We start from the raw sequence: 19,926 nt of genomic DNA, 5'->3' as shown, positions 1-19,926 counted from the left end.
GGCTATCTGGCAGAGAATAGAATGGGCTGGGGCATTCCAGTCCCTCCCTGGGGAGCAGAGGTGAGGGCTTTTTGCTTCCTGTTGTGGGCCTGGGACCCCTCTCTTTTCCTGGAGGCCTTCCTAGAAGATGTCATGTGAATGTCAGATATTTGCAAGTTTCTGCAGATTAGATCAACTTTCAAACTTAACCCGAGCTGGAAGGAATCTTGTGGTTGTTCTTTTCTAAAATGAATGAGTGTAACCTTTTGTGTAAACCTGTGTTCTTTAAAGAAGGACACACATGCAATTAGCCCATTCTTTGCTTTTTTGTATCTGTCACTGTCTCTTTGGCTCCCTTTGTCCCCATGTCCCTCCCTCCAACACGTGGAGGCAGGAGGAGCCACAAACCAGAATCCCAGGTGGGGAGGCTGCTCAGCTCTCCTAGTCCGGGGTGAGCTGTGACAGCCTCTCTTGACCACAGTCTGGGGGGATCTGCTCAGGCCTGAGAGTGTAAATGGAGATCTGCCTGGCTCCCAGGCCTCCCTCCTTGTTCACTGCACTACGTGGAGTGTTTCCTAGGGCAGGTCAAGGCGTTGGCCCATCCCTGCATGCAGTCATCCCACAGAGACCACTTCTCTTACTCCTCCTTCTTGAAGGGAGAGCTTGTGCACCTGTCACCAGGGTCTGATATCTGCAAGGCCTGGGAGGTGTGGGGAGGAGGTAAGGGTGTGCTTGACTCCTATCTAGTACGTACTTTGGGGGTGTTTTATAGTCCAGGGCAGATGGTCTGGTGAGATGGGGGCCATGTAGGGTATGCTGGCAGATGTCTAGGGGCTGCCTAAAATTTGGGCCTCTGGGAAGCAGGCTTGGGGCAAGAAAAGCTGCCCTTTCCCTCTCACTAACACATCCCTTCCAGGCCCCAGGCTGCATCTGCCCTTGGCATTTTGCTTCCCACATACAGCCCGTTTGGATGGTTCCTCCTGTCACTGTTGTCTTTTAATTTAAACTCCTGTTTTCTGCACAGTCACAGAAGGAGCTGAGGTCATGGAGGAAGGGTGGGCACAGCAGGGCCCATGGCTGCTCCAAGGAAAGAGGAGCTGGACTCTGGAGTCCAGTTGGTCTGTTCTCCTGGGTGCCCAGGTACTGGTGCAGCTGTGATCAAGCACTAGAAGTCACCCATGTGGCGGCCAGGGCTGAGCGGGCAATGCTGGCTTCTACAGGGCTCCAGGCTTGGCAGAGGAGGCCGGACTCCTGGCTCCACATTCCTGCCATTGTGCCATGTGGGTCCCAAACACAGGGTGGGGATCAAGCTCACCTGCAGCCCTGGCAAGTGCAGGCAGCCTGTCCACTGGCCAAAATGTTGCCTCTGGTTTGAGGTGCTGACTCGGTTGAGCTGGGGCACTTCCCTCCCTGACCACATGGGTACGAGCGTCTTCAACAGGCCTCTGCACCCCATAAAGCTGGATGGGTGCAGACTCCTGTGATGAAAGGGTCAGAGCTGACTCAGTGGCTTGTGGCCCGACTCACAGCTCCTGTCTGATACTCCACCAAGACTGTGCATCATTCACCCAAGCTCGTCATCGTTCCTTGAATGTGCCAGGATCTTTTGCCCAGTTCTGCTCCTGATGCTCTCCCCGTGTACAAGGTCCTCCCTCATTCCCAGTATAGCCCAAATTCTCTCCCTTCCCTGAGCCCATTCCCCACTGCCCCATGGGCCAGATTTCCTTCCTCCTCAGTGACCCAAGCCCTTTTTGTCCTTACAACTTGCTGAGTGGGGTTATGGTTCTTGCCTGAGCCTGTGTCCTGTGTGGCCCACAGTTTCTTGAGGGTGGAGACCACTTTCTCCTGTACTGAATCCTATGCTGGTCCTTGCTTGCCTGCCTTGTATCCTACTGTGGGATCTCACGATGTGTTGCATTAAATGGGATTGAACGTAGGCCAGTTCAAGGGGTAGGAGTTGCTGTTTCCTTGTATTTGGGGTAGGAGCAGGGTGGGGGGTGGGTAGTGGCTCTGACTGCTGCAATATGGTTCCTGATCCCACAAACAGCAAACTCTTTGCCAGGCACAGTGTGGGACTTTGGGTGGGGACAGGGGTCTTTTAGAGAGGTTCCAGCCTGGCCTTTGAGAAAAAATGCCAACACCAGGCAAAATGTAAATGCTGAAATTTGACAACAACCGTGTCCCTAGGGTTCTGAGGCCACGAGAAGTAAAGCTAAGAGGGACAAGGGGCTGATTCAGAAGGGGAAATTAATTGAGTAATAGAAGGAAGGCTATGATTGATCCAAGGTCAAGCTATCATGATGGAGTTTCAGGCAATGTTTGTGGGAACTTCAGGACCACTTGATGTAAAACCAACAAAGCAACCCACATTTGTTGGTCCTGAAGCCAGGTTTCCTGTCCCTTACTGGCCATAGGTCCTGCTGCCCTATGGTCAGAAGACTGAGTCTGCCGCCTGCCTCTGCCCAGGCTGGAAGGTTGTGGTGATGAAGGATGGAGGGACTGGCCCCGGAGGGCAGCTGGGAAAATCCCTGCTGCATCAGTCATGGGCACCCTCCCTGTCAGCAAGACTTCCTGCTCCCTCCCAATCTTGTCTGCCCAAGGGGACAGGTGTGTGATTCCTGAGTGACAGGAGGCAGTCAGGGCTGCCCCAGACTCGTTCCGCCCCCTTCACAGCCGTGGCCTGCTTGAGGAGGGAGGGTGTAGAATCTTCCCCAACATCTGGCCTGGAGGCAGGTGGCCCAGGTGGTTGCTGGGGGAAGGGACCAGTAAGAATTAATGACTGTCACTGTTTATTGAGTTCTTTCTGTCCTCTGGGTCTTGTTGAAGTCCTTTCTATGTGTTTTCTCAAGTAATTCTGCAAGGCAGATTTTTTTTTTTAAGATTTTTATTTATTTGTCAGGGAGAGAGAGAGAGAGTACAAGTGGGGGGAGCGGCAGGCAGAGGGAGCAAGCTCTTCACTGAGCAGGGACCCTGATGTGGGACTTAATCCCAAGACGCTGGGATCACGACCTGAGCCAAAGGTAGATGCTTCACTGACTGAGCCACCCAGGTGTCCCTGCAAAGTGGATTTATTATGCACATTTCACAGACAGGAAATGGGAGAAATGACTTGCTCAAGATCATAGAGCCAGAGAGGGGTGAGGTTGTCTGACACCAAGGTCTGAAGTGAATAATTTCTGGTGGTAAGTTGTGTTTTGTTTTGTTTTGAAAGATTTTACTTATTTATTTGAGAGAGAGAGAGAATGAAAGAGGGAGAGAGTGAGAGAACATGGGGCGGGGGGTGGGGGGCGGGCAGGGCCAGAGGGAGCATCAGACTTCCTGCTCAGCAGAAAGCCTGATGTGGGACTTGATCCTGGAACTCCAGGATCATGTCCTAAGCCAAAGGCAGACGCTTAACCAACTGAGCCACCCAGGTGCCCCTGGTGGTAGTCTTTGAATGGGGACTTCCTTTGTCTCTTAAAGGATCTGATCCCAGACTTTGAAGGACAGATACCGAGTTTTGGTACTGGCTACCCTGGGATTGACCAAGCCAGTGCTCATTTGTGGCCTTTCCTCCCAGGGCTCAGGACAGAGCACTTGACCATACATTAGGCTCTCCCACCAGCATGATCTCTTTGACTCTTCACAGCATCCTTGGAAATTAGTTGTAATTCCCATTTCCCAGTTGGGGAAATTGAGGCCTGTGATGGGAAGCATCAATTACAGGAGAGAAAAGAGTTGGGACCAAAACTTTGGCCTTGGCACCTGTTGCCTCCCCTGCCTTCTCCTAGGCTGGGCTGCTGTGTGGGTGTGGGGTGACTCAGGCAGGGCATGTGGGTGGGCAGGCACTGCAGCTCTGGCTGGTGGGTGTGGCCTGCCTGACGCCTAGGGCAGGTGGCCCAGCCAGTTCTGCCTCTGACGCCTCATTTCAACCCTCTCTCTGCCTAGGATGAGAGCCTCCCGCCGCCTCAACCGCAGTCCCTCCAGGGGTCCCTGGGCCCAGGACATGCGGTGATCTCAGAGCAAAGGCAGCCACCACCACCCAGACCTCACCAGGTGAGTCCTCACCACACATGGCAGCCAGCACTCTCCAAGGTCCTAGGGGACCCTGGAGTGAGAACCCAAGGGGTCCTTTAGGTCTCATCTGCCCTTTGCTGATAGGCCTTGGGGGAGGGGTTGGGAAGAAGCTTGGATCTCTAGCAGGAGAAACAAAGTGAGGTGTGAGCTCTTGGCCCGGCGAGTAAGTGCAGAGCCCAGGTTCTGATGGACCCAAGAAACTTCCCTGAGGTTTGGAGATCTTGGGAGGGGGAAGGGCTCACAACCACTTAGGGGCAAAGGTGAGGCTCTTGTCACCACTAGTGGGCCCTGGGATGTGGCTCTCCAGTGCAGGAAAGTGAGGGAGGTGTTCAGGATGAGATGAGGTAGCCCAGAGCTTGAGAGAGACAAGGCCCAGGCACCTCACAGGGGCTGATCCTGCAGCTGCAGGGGCTCCCTGTGGGCCCCAGGTCTGGCCTGTCTCCCGGGAAAGGCCGTTCAGTCAGTATCACAGCTTGGGAGCACTTCTCCAATGAGGAAGGCCAAACCCAGGGAGGGAGGGCAAGGCAGTGAGAGAGTCCCACAGGTGAGAATCCAGAGTTTATGGGGTGACTCAGGGAGCTAATTATCACCGCTAATTATAGCTCCAGCCCAGAGTTTTCTTGACCCTCTCCTGCCCCAGCTTCCCAGGGCTGCCCTAACTCATGGGCCCAGTACTGGGAGGATGGAGCAGCCGGCTGTCATGGGTGAGCACTCTAGGGTCCTTGGGGTCCTTTCAGCTCATTCATCAGAGGGGAAAACAGAGGCCCAGGGTAAGAGACATGCCCTCCACCCTCCCCCACCCCCAAACCCCTGCCTCAGTCTTGGTTTAGCTTGGCCTTTTAGACCTATTTGTCCATAGACCACTCCTGGCTGAAGAAGGAGTTAAAGCCCACCCACCCTCATTCTGTGACTGTGGATACAGTCAGGGACCTAAATGCTCATGATTCTTTCTCAGTAGGACACTTCTCTCTGGCTCCAAGTTCCCTGCACTCCAAGGCCAAAGCCTTCCTTTGGGTAACTCCTCCTCTCCCAGGGCTGCTTACTTTGGGGAGGGCAGCTGTCCCATTTCCAAACCTCATTGCCATCTGATAACGAACGGTTCTGGATACTTTTTCCAGGAAGCTTTCCTATCTGGACCAGGATTACCAGTGGCCCCAGCTCTACCCCACCTAGCTAGGCTCTTCTTAGAGGATCTGTCCCTTGCTCCTATCTCCATGACCCTGAGGGTGTTCTCTGAGGGCTGCTCAAGCTGAGAATGGCCCCCTGTTGACTGCAGAGTCACCTCTTATCCACGAGCCCTTTGTCCTGTCCATTTTATCCTATATGGCCAGCCCACCCTTCTCCATGGGTGCTGCCATATACTGCCCCCACAGTAGCCTTCTGCTAGCTAGCTTGCTCCTAGCTTCATGTGCTAGTCTCCTTCATCCTTCATAGCCTGCTATCTCTAACATGTCTGTCTCCTGTGTAAGCCCTCCCATGCCCGCTGCCCTTGGGACCAGCTACAACTCCTCACTGGTGTATTAGGCCCTCACAACATGGCCCCCCTGCTTTTGGAGCCTCTCACGCCAGTGGTCCCCAGAACTCCCCGGGTTCTGCAGCCACACCAGCTCCTTGCCACTTGCTATCTTTCTTGACCCGTGATCTTTGCTCAAGCTGTCCCCTCTGCCCAGATTGTCCTTCATCTACACAGAAACCTCTAAGGTCCCCTTAGAGTTCTCAAAAGACATGTCAGTCCCTCTCCCCAGCACATCCCTCTGAGCCCAGCATGGAGTCCAGTCTGTACTGAGCACATCTGAGGGGTTGCCTTGCCTGCCTCTGGGGAGGGAGCTCAGCTGCTCGCTTCAGGTGAGAAGGGAATCTAACGGACAGATAGCCACAAGGCTGGTGGCACTCAGCTCTTGGGGATGAGACAAAGATAATGAGTGTGTTAGCTGCAGAGGCCACCAGGGTAGTAAGAAATCCAAAGCACCAAAGAGGCCTGAAGCTGTATTACTAGGAGCAGAGTGTCTAGGACAAAGGAGAAGGTAGTCCTGTTCTGTTGAGGATATCACTGAATGCAACATCTGATGGTGAAATGGAAAAAGCAGAGCTAATTCTTAGGAGTCTGCCTGAAGATTGTGGGTGGAGATGATGTCTTGAGAGAAGCTAAGGTCATGGTGGTCTCTGACTGGAAGCTCTGTTGGGCTCTCCTAGGATACACAAGGACAGAGGTGATGGAGCAGGGAACAGGAGGAATTGCAGGGAAGTTGGCAGGCTTGGAGGGTAGAGAGTGAGCTCCTTGTCCTAGGGGTATGAGTAGGGACCACCTGGTGCCACATGGGCATCTGAAGCCCCCTAGAGCTCCCCCATGTCCACTCAACCTAAGCATCTGTGCTACGATTTTGCTCCAGCCATGAATGCCCACCCCAAGGAGATGGTGCCCCTCATGGGCAGAAGAGCTGCTGTCCCCAGTGGGAACCCTGCCGTCCTGCAGGAGAAGAGGCCAACAGAGATCACCCCCACCAAGAAGAGGTAGGACGGGCAGGCTTGGGCACTGTGCTGTGGGGGCACAAGAGGGATTCTGATGCCCACCCTCAGGCAGCCCTTGCCTGTGGTCAACACAAGACTCTGTCTCATCTGTGGTGACCTGGTATCCAGCTAGGTATAAATGAGGGGAAGGTGGGGAAACAGCCCTACATGTTCAGGGGCTGAGCTAGGGAAGCCAGTACAATGGGAATAATCAGGGAGGCCTCCTTGAAGGGATCAGAGGTGCTGAGGCAATAATATTCAGGAGGGCTTCTCGGGGAGGCAAGGGATCCCTGGAGCCATCCTTGAGACAAGGAGCAGAAAGAGGCATGGACATTCCAGGCAACATGGATCCCCAAATGAATGCTCTTTTCATATACACCAACTGCTTTCCCATCCATTGGGTGCCCAGCCAGGGTGTTCAAGCTCTTAAATACCACCTGTGTAATGGGTAAGAAGCAAAGGCATCAGCTCATAAGGCGATGGTTTGCTGGGGTTGTCGGCAGGGAGTTGGCATCCTGCACACACGTGTTGATGGTGTTTTTGTTACTTGGAGCTTCATCTTCATCACTGTCATTGTTATTGTCACTCTAAGGGGCCTCTGGGAACTGAATAGGACTGGGATGATTACGACTACTTCCCAGCTGGGAATGTGGAGGAAGCAAAGCACGGGAGTGTTTCTCCAGGGTCATCCCTGGTGCCTGAGCTGCTTCCGTGGCAGTCGCCCAAGCCCTTTCAGCCCAAATGCCCTTCCTCACCACAAGCTGTGTCTTCACTGGGCCCTGGTGGGCCCCGGATGTGATTTAGCTTGTTTGCCCTGCCTCCTCTGGCCCCAGCCCCAGCCCCTGCTTGGGCCGGAGGTGAGAATGGTGATTTCCCTTCTGTCTGTTGTTTTGAGTAATAATTACTGAAGTTTTCTGTGCACCAGGGCCCAGGCTGGGGAGACTGAGACGCAGAGAGAAAGAATACCTATCCCTGCTCACAGTCTGGTGAGAAGGGCACCCAGAAGAATGTGAGATGTGTCCCAACTTCTGAGATGGGATCTGAGAAGGGATCTGAGCAGGGATCTGAGAAGACTGTGGGCAGTCTCAGGGCACTTCCTGGATGAGTTGGTTTAACATGGGTGATGGCAGGTGGAGAGGAGGGGCAATGACATCCCCAGATGGAGGCTTGGGGCAGGGACCATTGAGGAAATGTGTAACTGAAGTGCTGGATGGGTGCTGGAATCTTGGAGAACATGAGTCCCATGGGGGCTGGGTCTTGGGGGTTGGTTAAGGAGTTTGGACAAACCTGAGGGCAGTCAGGAGCCACAGAGGTATTTCATGTGAGATAGAGGGCATGGTGAGATTTGCATTTTGGAAAGGATAGTCTGGGTGATCTATGTGGATGATGGATTAGAGGGTAGACTGGGAGCAGGAAGATGACAAGGAGGCTCTTGGGAAGCTTGAGTGACAGCTGGTAAGGTCTGAACCTGGTTGATCAGGGATGGGGAAGAGGGGGTCAGGTCAGAAATTTATCAGGATCATGGGGTCTTCAGGATCAACTATGAGAAGGGAGGGACAAGGCAAACCAAGAGACATCCCCTTCATTTGATGGGAGGGTTGATGGGGCCATCTCTGACATGAGCACATCAGAGGAAAAGGAGCAAGATGAGGAGAGACAAGCCAAGTTCAGGTGTGAATGTTGTCTGAGAAGTGCCCGAGGGACGTTCAGGTAGAGGCTCCATCTGGAGTGCAGGAGAGAAAACTGGGCAGACTTGGGGCTTAAGGGGCAGTCTTAGTTGTCTAGGTAAGGGCAGAGATTCCAGATCCAAGCCACCAAACACCACCCTCCTGCCTCTCTTTCCCTTTCCTGCCTTCTCCCATTCCTAGGGGAGGTTTGGGAAAGATGGTGAACATGGTTTCAGGAAAATCCCAGGATCTTCCCACAGTCAAGCTGCCATTTCTGAGCCCATCCCTGTTCATGAACTTAGCCTCATACTCAGCTCTACCTATGGCCTCACACAGCCAATGGCCTGGGTGTGAGATGTGAACTTCATCTCACGAAGCAGTAGCACCTTCTATCCAAGGGCTCCTTGTGGGCCCTCAAGTGCCTACTTCTCCCTGAAGGTTTGAGCATCTCCCTCAACACTGAGTATAGGACTCAACCTAGATAGGAAAAGAAAAGAAAAGAAAAAATTCAATGTAAATAAAGAAGGCCAGTCTGTCCAGTAAGGAAATCTGTACTAATGGCGGGATTGAAGATACCAAGAAGTCTAAGTAGGGAGAGGTTTTTGGACCCGGAGCTTTTCCTGAGTCATCATGCTATTTCTCATGAGCAGTTACCACTGTGGCCTCTTTCCTGAAACCTGTGCAAGGCAAATGCCCTGAGGTAGAAATGGGCTGATGAAGGTTACGGAGGAGCTGGCCTTTTGGAGATCAGAGCACTTGGACAATTTTTGGTACAAAGTAGTTGGTCACACAGCCTCCTTCCCAGCCCCGGGGATGCTCAGGGATAGTTCACCATCTTCAAAGGGACAGAAATGAAGGAGAGATGATGGAGAGCTATGTACTTACCTGAGTTAACAACACCTGTGAGGTGTCCTTTGGTCTGGATCAAAGGTAGGAATAAACAAACAGCATATGCTGCAGGTTAGAAGCCAGGCTGTCACATGGCCAAGACATCACCATCTGTCACCGTGGCAGGTGAGATGTGGCATGTGCAGTGGCAATTAGGGCGTGTGTGGGATAGATTGTCATGGTCTACAGCTCCTTATCCCAGGAACTGGGTCCTTGTTCACAGTCAGGGATCTTTCCAGTCTGACTTTCACCACTCTCCTTCCTAGCCACTGAAGACTTCCTCTGACATAGTCCTCACCTTTTGCCGCAGAAGCTTTTCTTCTACCTGCTCTCCCTGCTTCTGGGGATTTTCCCTTGTCTCTGAGGACAAGGTTCCTAGAAGGGTCATCTCTTCCTTCCCTGTTTCCCACATTTCCTACATGGAGCATATTAGTAGTTTTTGAATAAGTAGGTGGGTCGGTGCAAGAGCAGGTGAGACAACAAGAGACAGAGTAGGTGAGCTGATGAGTAAGTGTCCTGGGGGTGCAGCACAGTCCCTCAGCACAAATGAGGACACTTCATGGTGAGATGAGGATACATTTCCTCCACTCCCTCTGTCCCTTTGGTTTTCAGGCCTGGAATAGATAGATGCTGCCATGATTTGGTTTTTGGTCCACCCTGGGGGCCCCCTATGGACTCTGGGAGGAGACCTTGAGAAGGAGAGGAGTTGGAGGAAAGGCAAAGGACCCTTCCTCAACTTCTTGGGAAAGACTGAGAAAAAGATGAGAGCTTTGGGCAAGAGAGAGCCCAATAGGAGTCACCTGAGGTTTATACTGGTCTGTCTGTTTATTGGTTCATTCCACCCACCTCTGTATCTATCTGCCATTCTGCCCACCCAACTACTCATTCCTCAGCCATTCACGCATCCATCCAGCCTTCTAACCATCTTATTTATTCATCCAACTTATCTGTCCATCTATCTGATGAGCCATTTTCCCTTCCTTTCACACATTATCTATCCATATTCTGCTCTCCTGTTCAGTTAAGTCTTCCACATGTCAGAACAAGTATTGGGTTCTGGAGAATTAAGGACACTGCAAGTGTATTTCCTCCCATTGAGGATCTTACAGTTGAAGGTCGGTGTGTTATCTGGAGCAGGGAAAGCAATGACCTCATTGTGCTATGCCCTGGGCCCTGGTCCAATCCTTGGGACCAGTTCTGACCAGTTCACCAGAACAATAGCTCTTCAAATGGATTTTTGCTCATTTGTGCACCATCTAATCCCCATCTCCTAGAACAGTGCTGGGCACACGGTAGGTGCTCAATAAATATTTGTTGAGTAGATGTACTACCAAGGAGACTAGACAAATAAGAATAGCTTTTAGGGTGGCATTTCTGGGGCACTTCAGGGATGCTGGGAGTGGTGATCCTACTGGATGACCTCTGATGCCCACTTTAGCTACACAGTCCATTTGTGGATGATTTAGAGCAGTCCTGGCTGCAGAGTCCAAGATCATCTGGCCCAACCACTCTCCATCCTCGGGTCACACAGGAAGCAGAGGCAGAGGCAAAGACAGACTAGAACCCAGGTTTTGGTTTCCCAGTCAGGGGTGTACTTCTCTTTTGGAAGAAGGATTTGATTTTAGTTCAGGTCAGAAAGTTCCTCTTGATGGGCAGAAGACAGGAGGGTGAGGGCCAATGTGCCAGTCAGTGCTGCCTCCCCACCCCATCGATGCCCCAGTTCTGGATTGGTTCTGAGCCTTCCAGTCTTGTCTGTTTCTGGAGGACAGGAGAGGAAGCCCTGGGTCTTGCCTGGGAAAGTCCTGGAAGACCCTAGAAGACCCTGGAATACCCAGGACTCGCTCATGCCTGCCCATCTGGGGAAGTGGCTATGTTGGGCAGTGTCCACTTTCAGCTAATCACTAGAACCAGTTTGGCTAGAAGAAGATCCAGAGGGCTGAGAGGAGAGCAGCACAGATAATGGTATAGACTGTGAGCCTGGAATCACAAGTCAGTTCTCTGACCAACATGGCTTCTATCCTTGGGGTAAAAGGATATCCATGGTGATCTGCTGCTCCATCCTGGGCCTTAGTTCCCTCATTTATAGAATGGGGCCACAATCCTTTCCCTGCTACCCTTCTGAACTTGACATGGCTGGAACTGTACTTTGGGAGCTCTTTTGTGGCCTTATGAGAATGGGAGGGGCCATGTCGATCCTCCTGTGCGTGAGAAGGAAACAGGCAGCAAAGACACTTAGGAGAAAGAGCAGCTGGTCAGGAGGCCACTCTCCCAGGCCAGGTCACAGAGCCAGCAGGTACATGGCCGCAGTCACGGGGTGGGGGGTATCGTAGTAACCGACCCTTGTCCTGGTTCTCATCATCCTGGTTGTCATGGGAAGGCTTGTCCCTGAGTGTGTGATTGTGGGTTCTGTGAGCATGCGTGTCTCTGTTTGTGGGTGTCTGGCTCGGGAGTTATATCTTGGATGTGTGTCTCACCTCTGAGTGGCCAGTGAGTCTGTCCCCTTCCCTGGGGCTTAGTCAGGTCACAGGCCCTGGGCCCACATCTCTCTTCCAACCCTGGGAGAAAGTGTGCCCTTCACTTGCCCGTCTACTTCTCCTCATGTCCACTGTCCAAAGTGGTCTCCTGAGTTTTCCTTCTTGATGAGGAGTCTTAGTCTTGTACCCTGAACTTTTACATGCCCTCTTAGCTCTAGGTCTGTTTTCTGTGTCGACAAAACTGTATAAGAGATGATCAAAGGGGGTTGAATATGCCCTGGCAGCCAGGAAAGGCCTTTGTCGATGTCAGCATCTAGGGACTGCCCCCTGGAAGGGCTCTTCTTCAGACCTGAGGCCAGAGGGGCTATTGCCGGAGATGATGGGGAATTGTAGCTCTTGTTATCATGTCCCCCATCTCTGGTGCGTCCTCGCACCTGGAGGAAGCTGCAGACAGGAAAGTCCCCCTCAGATGCTAGGCCACCCCAGCAGAGACCCCTGGGCTCATCTCCCGGTATTTTTAGTGACAAGAGTCACCCAGACCCAGCTTCGAATCCAAGCTCTGCCACCTGCTTGCTGTGTGAGCTTGGGCAAGTAGCTTGACCTCAGAGCCTCCACATGCCCACCTGTCAAGTGTGGATGATTGGGATGGTACCCATCTGAGAGGGCAGCTGTGGGGCTTGAGCAAAGCCATGAGGGATGGAGTCTAGTGTGGAGCCAGCCAAGGGTGAGTGTGCTGTGTGGCAGGTCACTCTCAGGGTAGAGGGCATGTGGGTGGACAGTCCCTGTCCCGCTCTAATGGCCTTGCTTGGGTGTCCCCACAGTGCACACTTCTTCCTGGAGATAGAAGGGTTCGATCCCAACCCCACTGTCTCCAAGACCTCTCCCCCCATCTTCTCCAAGCCTATGGACTCCAACATCCGGCAGTGGTGAGTACTGGCCCCCTTGCCAGCCCCTACTCCAGTCCAGCCCTCCACTCTAGGATGGGCAGTGACTCAACCAGGCCCAAATGGCCAGGCCTGGTTGTCTCTCTCTTTTAAACTTGTCTCTCTCTCTTTCTTCCCCACGCCCCCACAGCCTCTCTGGGAACTGTGATGACATGGACTCACCACAGTCTCCTCAGGACGATGTGACAGAGACCCCGTCCAATCCCAACAGCCCCAGGTAAGCCTGGCCATTCCCTTCCGCCCACTGTGTCCACCAGGTGGGTGTCAGAGGCACGGGCATCATAACCCAGGGAAGAGAAAATAGCCTCCATTCCTGGGGCTGGGACAAATGTCTGGGCCCATGGCTGTGGCATGTAGGAATTTTCTTTTGTGGGGGGAGTATTACATTTCATAAACTATAAGAAGTATTACCCATTCATTAGAAAATATTCAGACAACAGTGCAGCAGAGGGAGAACTGTAACACAATCCCATACAAGTTAATTAAAAATACATGCACCTAAACCATGAAACACCATGTGCATTTTACAAGAACACATACAAACAAAAAAATACACATTGCCATGGCTGTCTCTTTGGAGTGTGGGGGCAGGGAGAGACAGAGTTTAAAAATTCAAAAACTGCCAAAGATGAAAGTAGGATTTTCCTTAGTTTCATCTCATACTTTTTAAGATAATCACTATTAATTGTCCTTTCTAGTCATCTTTGCTATGTGTATCCAAATATACAGTTTGAAAAACCGTGATTGCATTTGGATTTGGAGGGAAGCCTGCATGGGGCCACATGGATGCCAGGGGCCCAGGGCGCTGATGGAAGATGTCTGGGGCCTGGTGACTGGCTGTGGAGCTGCGGCTGTGGTGTCTGGGGCTATGGACCCCGCTGTGGTGCAGCTCTGGGCAGGCACAGTGGCCCTGGCAGGAGGAGGGGGAGAGTAGGTTGGTGGCACACACATGGTGAATTGGAGATACTTTCTGGCCTCAGTGCAAACTTGGCCAAGGAAGAGCAGAGGCGGAAGAAGAAGCGGCTGAAGCAGCGCATCTTTGCAGCCGCGGCAGAGGGCTGCGTGGAGGAGCTGCTGGAGCTGCTGGGGGAGCTGCAGGAACTCTGCAAACGGCGTCGTGGCCTGGACGTGGCTGGTCAGTGCCTGGCTCTAGCAGAGGGAGTGTGGGGCTGGGGCCCCAGCTTGGCTCCTGCTGTCCACCTTTCCCCACAACAACCCATGAGGGGGGCATGTGAGGAGCCCAGAAGGTTGGGATGGGGACTTTGAACCTGACTCTGAGGGCAATGTGGAGCCACAGAAGGGCTTAGACAGGTGAAGGACATGTCTGGTTACTGCATGGAGGGCGGGTGTAAAACTGGAGAAGGACACTATTCAGGCAATGCTGGGATCACAGCAGCAGACCTGGGGGAAGGTGACCAGCTCCTCAGCAGGGGAACTGTCTGGAACCAAGGACAAAGGGAGTGAGAGAAAGGGAGGATTCCCGGGTAGCACCTTTGGCGACTGGCTGGCTGGTGGGGCCCACGTTGTCTGGGGGGCTGGGGAATAGCTTGTTAGAGGGAGGTGATAAGCTTTATTTGTAGGCTGCCAGGAGGTGGCAGGCTGGAGATTTCGGGTGTCAGCACTGAGGTGGATGGTGGGAAGGCATGCAGTGGGTGAGATTGCCCCCTCCAAGGTAGCAGGTGCAGAAGGCAGAGAGCAAAAGGCCTCACATAACGCTTTCGGGGGCCTCAAGGGGGGAAAAGTTGGAGAGGGAGGAGGGGAGCCGGTAGCACAGGCTCCAGGAGGCCAGTGGAGGGCACGGCATGGGTGTCTCAAGATCTGAGACTGCAGCCCCCACACCCTGGCCTCCCCTGCTCAGGGCTGGGAGGCCTAGGGGCAGCCGGGGTCCCTCCCGTGGCTCACCCCATGACCCTGCCTGCAGACTTCCTCATGCACAAGCTGACGGCCTCTGACACGGGAAAGACCTGCCTGATGAAGGCCTTGTTAAACATCAACCCCAACACCAAGGAGATTGTGCGGATTCTGCTGGCTTTCGCGGAGGAGAATGACATCCTGGACAGGTTCATCAACGCTGCATACACAGAGGAGGCCTACGAAGGTATGCTACCTGTGGGAGGTGCCATGTGGACAGGGGGTGGGGTGGGAACCAAGCCATGCGGAGCCCCCCACTGTCACTGTGGACCCAAAGCACGAAGCGTGCTTCAGTACCACATAGCAGGCCCTCCCGGCCTCCATCCTTGGTTGTGTAGAGAGATTCGAGTGCTCACCACACGCCAGGCAGGCCTTGTTTTCAGCACTGGGGTGCAGTGATGAACAAGACAGACGTAGGCTTTAAATAAAGTAATTTCAGATGGAAAACGCTAGGAAAATGATCTGAAGTGCCTGGGTATGGGCAACTTTAGAGTGGGTGAGCAGGGAGGGAACATTTGGCCTGAGGTTGGCATGATGAGGAAGACTGGGAGCAGGGCAAGGGCTGAAGCCCGAGATGGGAACGAGTTTGGCCTATCAGGGCAATGGGAAGCGGGACAGAGATGCTGTCAGATAGCTGGGCGGGGCCCACACACGGCCACTGTCAGTCTCACCATCATCATCATCACTACTGCCCCATTTGGGTCTCAATTTTGTGGCTTCTCTGTTAAGTGGACTAGAAAGGGGCAGAAGACCAAATTTGGGATGATGTTTCCCTGCCCAGAAAATCTGTTGTGAATAATCGGTAAGGTATGCCCTCACTGGAGTTTTTGGACTCAGTAAACATCCTGTTCATCTCTAATAACGTGCAAACATGATGAGCTCAGGAATGACCAGATGCTATCTTGCTGACATGCCAACGGGTGCTGAACATTGCTTTTTGCAGGGGATGGTCTAGCTTGGGCCCTCAACTTTTCTCATGGGAAAAAGTCATTTTTAAATTTTTATTTATTTATTTATACTCCAGATGTTCACAAGCATTTTTGCTATATTCAAGAAAAAGTAAAGGATTGTGAAAACTAACACTGTTCATTGGAAGAGAGGGAATCCAGGGAAGATGGCTACAGCTGAGTGCTGAACTGCATGCTGAGCTCCCTGGTAGCCAAAGCAAAGACAGAAACTAGATGAGCTGTGTATAATGTTCTCAGCCTGTCACTAGGGAGCTATACTAGTCCTTAGCCAAGGAGTTTTAGGTCAGTGCTTCAAGTTTTAGGTTAGTCTTGATTCATCCCCCTTTTCAGTCCCTTTCTGTCCCCTTCTTTCTTCTTGTCAGTATATAGACACTTACACCTCTTTCTAGAAGCATGTTCCCCTTGAGGCCAGGGATGGAGTCTGTCTTGCCCATAGTGAATTCCCTGGGCCCCTTGGGGTCTCATGTAAGAGGTCCTTAATAAATGTTTTTTGAATGAGTGAATAAATGAAGGTTACTATTAAGGCGTTGCTGTCCTGGCTGCAATTCCTTATTTCTTTCTTAGCCTTCCCTTATCACTTCCTTCTTTCATACTTTGTCTTTTGCTGGTGGCCTTGTTGGGGGCTGTGAGCACTCTCTCTGCATGGTGGGAGGAGCCATTTATTTCTGTCTTCTCAGAAACTGACTCCCCATTCTTCCCTCTGATGGTATCTGCTCGTACCTTCCCTCCAGTGTCTGGGTGGGTACTCCCCGCCACTGGGGGCTGAGGGGCTACAGCACCATGGGGAGTAGGAGTCATTTTTCCTCACTTTGGGCACGTTACTTTGCCTTTCTGAGTCTCGTTCCTCCATCTGTCAGGGGCTAATATTTCCTTCCTATGCTGCTAAGAGGATCCAAAGGCAACTTTTAAAATATTATTTTTAACATTTTGTTAAAGGCCTTTAGAAATTTGCCTTTTTTAAAGCAATGTATTCAACTAAAAATTATTATTAAAAATTTTAAACATGCATTTGAGATTAATATAATGAATGATTTTATATCCATCATTGCAATTCAACATAATTATTTTTAATTACATAAATAACACATGAAAAGTTTCATTGTAAAACATTCAAATAAAAAGAAAGAAAATATGGCAGCAGAAATAAAGTAGCCAACAGGAGGGTTTGGAAGATAGAGTCAAGGAAACCTTTGAGAAAGTAAATAAATAAATAAGTAAATAAAGGTATGCAAAAGAGGAGAGAAAAAAAAATAAGGAAAGCAAAAGATCTACCTAGGAAGCCCAACAGAAGAAATGCAGAATAGAGAAAATGTAAGGGAGTCCATGGTCAAAGGAGTAATACAAAAATATTTTCCAGACCTGAAGGACCTACATTTCCAGATTTTAAAAACCCATTGAGGCGCTCCTAGGTGGCTCAGTCAGTTAAGCAACTGATGTCTGCTCAGGTCTTGACCTCAGGGTCATGAGATCAAGTCCCACATTGGGCTCTGTGCTCAGCAAGGAGCCTGCTGGAGAGTCTCTCTCTCCCTCTGCCCCTCCCCCTGCACACACTCTAAATAAATAAATAAATAAATAAATAAAATCTTTTTTAAAATTTAAAAATAAATCCCTTAGACCATAAAAGAAATTCAAGTATTTAATTAAGTTAAAAAAAAAACAAAAACCCTTTGCCTGTATTTCCACTCTCCTCTCTAGAAATAATTATGTGTAGACCTTGAGGACTTTCCTAGGCTTTTTACACATGTGTATATGTGAACATAGAAACATGTTTGTTTATTCATGTATCTATTTAACATAGAACAATAGTATACTGTTTGCATTGTTCTACACCTTGCATTTTTTTTTTTAACTCTATGCCTTAGATACCTTCTCATCCCAGAATATGCAAGTCTGCCTTCTTTTTACCTGCCTAGTCTGAGTGTGGCTATCCTGTGGCTAATTTCTTTTATCCCCTGTTGATATATATACATATATATATGGATGTTCTTCAATTTTTCACTATGAAAATATCACAGTACATATTCTTGCCTATGACCCCATGCTCAGTGCACACGGTTTAGGAAAATACTTTGAATTGGATTTTCTGTGTTCAAAGGCATGCACATTAAAATTTGTAATGATAATTGTCAGATTTGCTTCCAAAAGGTACTAATTTATTCTCCTCGAAATACAAAGTATTAATTCCCTCATTCTCTCACCTTTCATTAATACTGGAAATTATCTTTTTTGTTTGTTTGGCTCTGCTTTGTTTTTTGTTTTGTTTTGCCAATCCAGTCAGTGAAAAGTAGAAAAGTGTTAACTTGCTAGATTCTAACTTCATTTTCTCAATTATCAGTGATTCCAATCATGTTTCACTTTCTCTATTGGCCATGTGTATTTTCTTCTCTGTGAGATGTTTGTTAATTTTTTCTCAGTTTTCTTTTAAGTTGTTTGTCTGTTGATTTGTAAATGGTCTTAATATATTAGGAACTTTAAAAAACCTACTGTCTCTTTATTTATGTCTCAGATATTTTCCCCAGCCTATCACTTACCTTTTAACTTTTTTTACGATGTCTTTTGAATTACAGAAACCTTAAATTTTTTTCTTTGTGAGCCGACATGTTAGTTTTTTCTTTGTGGTTGTTTCTGCATTTTTAGATTTTGCTTAAGAAGTTCTTCCTTATGAAAAGATTAGTTATCAATGAATTTTTGGTTTTTTTAAACGCATACTTCTTTAATCCACCAGGAATTTATTTTTGTATATGGAATGGTGGCAGCTCTTTGGAAAATGCTGTTTCTGGTGGGAAATTCCTAGACCTATCCCCTCCCCCAGCCTTTCGGAGCCTTCCATCTGGAGAGTCCACAGACTCCACCAGCTGGATTAACGTCCCTCCAGTCCCTTCCTGCTGCTTTCTCCTGTTCTGTTCCTCAGTCATTGTGGCACCACTCTCTCAGCTCCTAGGCCAGTCATCCCTTCTTTCCCAGCCCCCACAGGCCATTCTGAGGACTCTTTCTCCCATGGGTCTCTGGCCCTCATCATCTCTTTCTCCACTGAAGTGGCAGTTCCTGCCAAGTCTGGGCTCCTTCTAATGCATCCTCCAATTTTGCATCCATAGTGATCCGAAAATACACGTGTGCAAAACTCAAAACTCTGGTCGTGTCCCTTGCCTGCTTCAATGACTAGTGACTTCCCACAGCACTTAGGATAAAGTTCTAACCTCTTAACCTGGCTTATGCAGTCTCGATTCGCCCCGCCCCGCCCCGCTTTAGGTCCCCCAGCCCTTGCGACTCCCAGTATGGTAGCACTGAAGTCTCACCGGAGCATGGAGCAGGAAGGCAGCTAGTATTTTGCTGTGGCTCCGCGGGGAGTTCGGGGGCCAGGGGTCTGTCCCCCAGGGCCCAGCCGCTGAGCACCCCCCTTCCTCCCTCCCCGCTCCGTTCGCAGGGCAGACGGCGCTGAACATCGCCATCGAGCGGCGGCAGGGAGACATCACCGCGCTGCTCATTGCTGCGGGCGCCGACGTCAACGCCCACGCCAGGGGGGTCTTCTTCAACCCCAAGTACCTGCACGAGGGCTTCTACTTTGGTGGGTGCTGCCCCCTCCCCCCGCCCGGCCTTCCCGACCCACCCTGTCCCAGGAGGCGCTAGCCGGCTGGCCTGGAGCCCTCACTGCCGGTTCCTGCCTGCTAGGCACGTGGACACGTGGACCCGCCCCAGGCCCAGAGGGACAGTGCCTGGGGAGGCCGCTGGGATAGAGCCTTCTGAACTGGGGGAGGGGGCGTGAGTGGGCATCCACATGAGCAGACTCAACTTTGCCTCTGCCCCTGCGCCCAGTGCCTTCCAGGACTGCAAACACAGCAGTCAAGAGTCAGAGAGGAAGATTCCCTGAATGACAAATTAAGGAGTTCAAAAGGAATTGGGGTTAGGATACTCTGGGTAGAAAAAAAGATTGTAATGCATAATTTAGATATAGTGAAATTCACCCGTTTTAATGGATAGTTCAGTTCAGCCCCACAAATGTATACAGTTGACTAATCACCACCATGAGGGCAGGGTGTAAATAGTCCCATCACACCAGAAACTTTGCCCCCGCAAATTTGTCAACCCCTTTTCCTACTCCAGCCCTTGGCTGCAACCACTGACCTGTTTTCTCTTCTGGGTGGTTTTTTGTTTGTTTGTTTGGTTTTTATCTGTAGGGCTAGCTGGGTCTGAGCAGCCATGAGGACAGGGTCTTGTCCAGTCCATTGTCCAACATTAGACCTTGTTGGAACCAGTGTTGGGAAATGTCTGTCAGGTGGGATGAAGAGAGGGAACAGGAGGAGATTGAAAGGGAAACAGTTGGAGACCTCCTGTCCAGTCCTAGTTCCATCCCAGGCTTGCTGTGTGACCACGTATGAGTCACCTGCCTTCTATTTTCTTAAAAAACATTTATTGATCACTTACTATACACACCAGGCACAGTTCTAGGTGTTTGAAATGTATCAGTGAACGAAACAAAGATTCCTAGCCTCATGGAACTTATGTTCTAGACTGGAGGAAAATGATCAATAAT

The 19,926-nt window shown here is 50.7% G+C and overlaps 1 protein-coding gene across 4 annotated transcripts in view; it reads left to right on the top strand.

The window, feature by feature from the left end:
* The first annotated feature begins 3,082 nt into the window (after window positions 1-3,082).
* Window positions 3,083-19,926, top strand: part of TRPV3 (transient receptor potential cation channel subfamily V member 3) — a 35,268-nt gene continuing 18,424 nt past the window's right edge. For 3 of the 4 annotated variants that reach the window (XM_045986335.1, XM_045986334.1, XM_045986336.1), the window contains exons 1-8: window positions 3,083-3,161; window positions 3,907-4,014; window positions 6,426-6,546; window positions 12,394-12,498; window positions 12,647-12,733; window positions 13,497-13,651; window positions 14,438-14,614; window positions 18,820-18,960. In XM_045986335.1, the coding sequence (XP_045842291.1) occupies window positions 6,428-6,546; window positions 12,394-12,498; window positions 12,647-12,733; window positions 13,497-13,651; window positions 14,438-14,614; window positions 18,820-18,960 (784 nt within the window). In that variant the 5' untranslated portion in view covers window positions 3,083-3,161; window positions 3,907-4,014; window positions 6,426-6,427. Of the gene's footprint in view, window positions 3,162-3,906; window positions 4,015-6,425; window positions 6,547-12,393; window positions 12,499-12,646; window positions 12,734-13,496; window positions 13,652-14,437; window positions 14,615-18,819; window positions 18,961-19,926 lie in introns of those variants that run through there. The other variant, XM_045986337.1, reaches the window with a different exon arrangement.

Source organism: Meles meles, chromosome 18 (assembly GCF_922984935.1).
Source record: "Meles meles chromosome 18, mMelMel3.1 paternal haplotype, whole genome shotgun sequence".
Classification (NCBI taxonomy): domain Eukaryota; kingdom Metazoa; phylum Chordata; class Mammalia; order Carnivora; family Mustelidae; genus Meles; species Meles meles.
The sequence above is the reverse complement of the archived record's forward strand: the minus strand, read 5'-3'. Positions and strand labels throughout refer to the sequence as shown.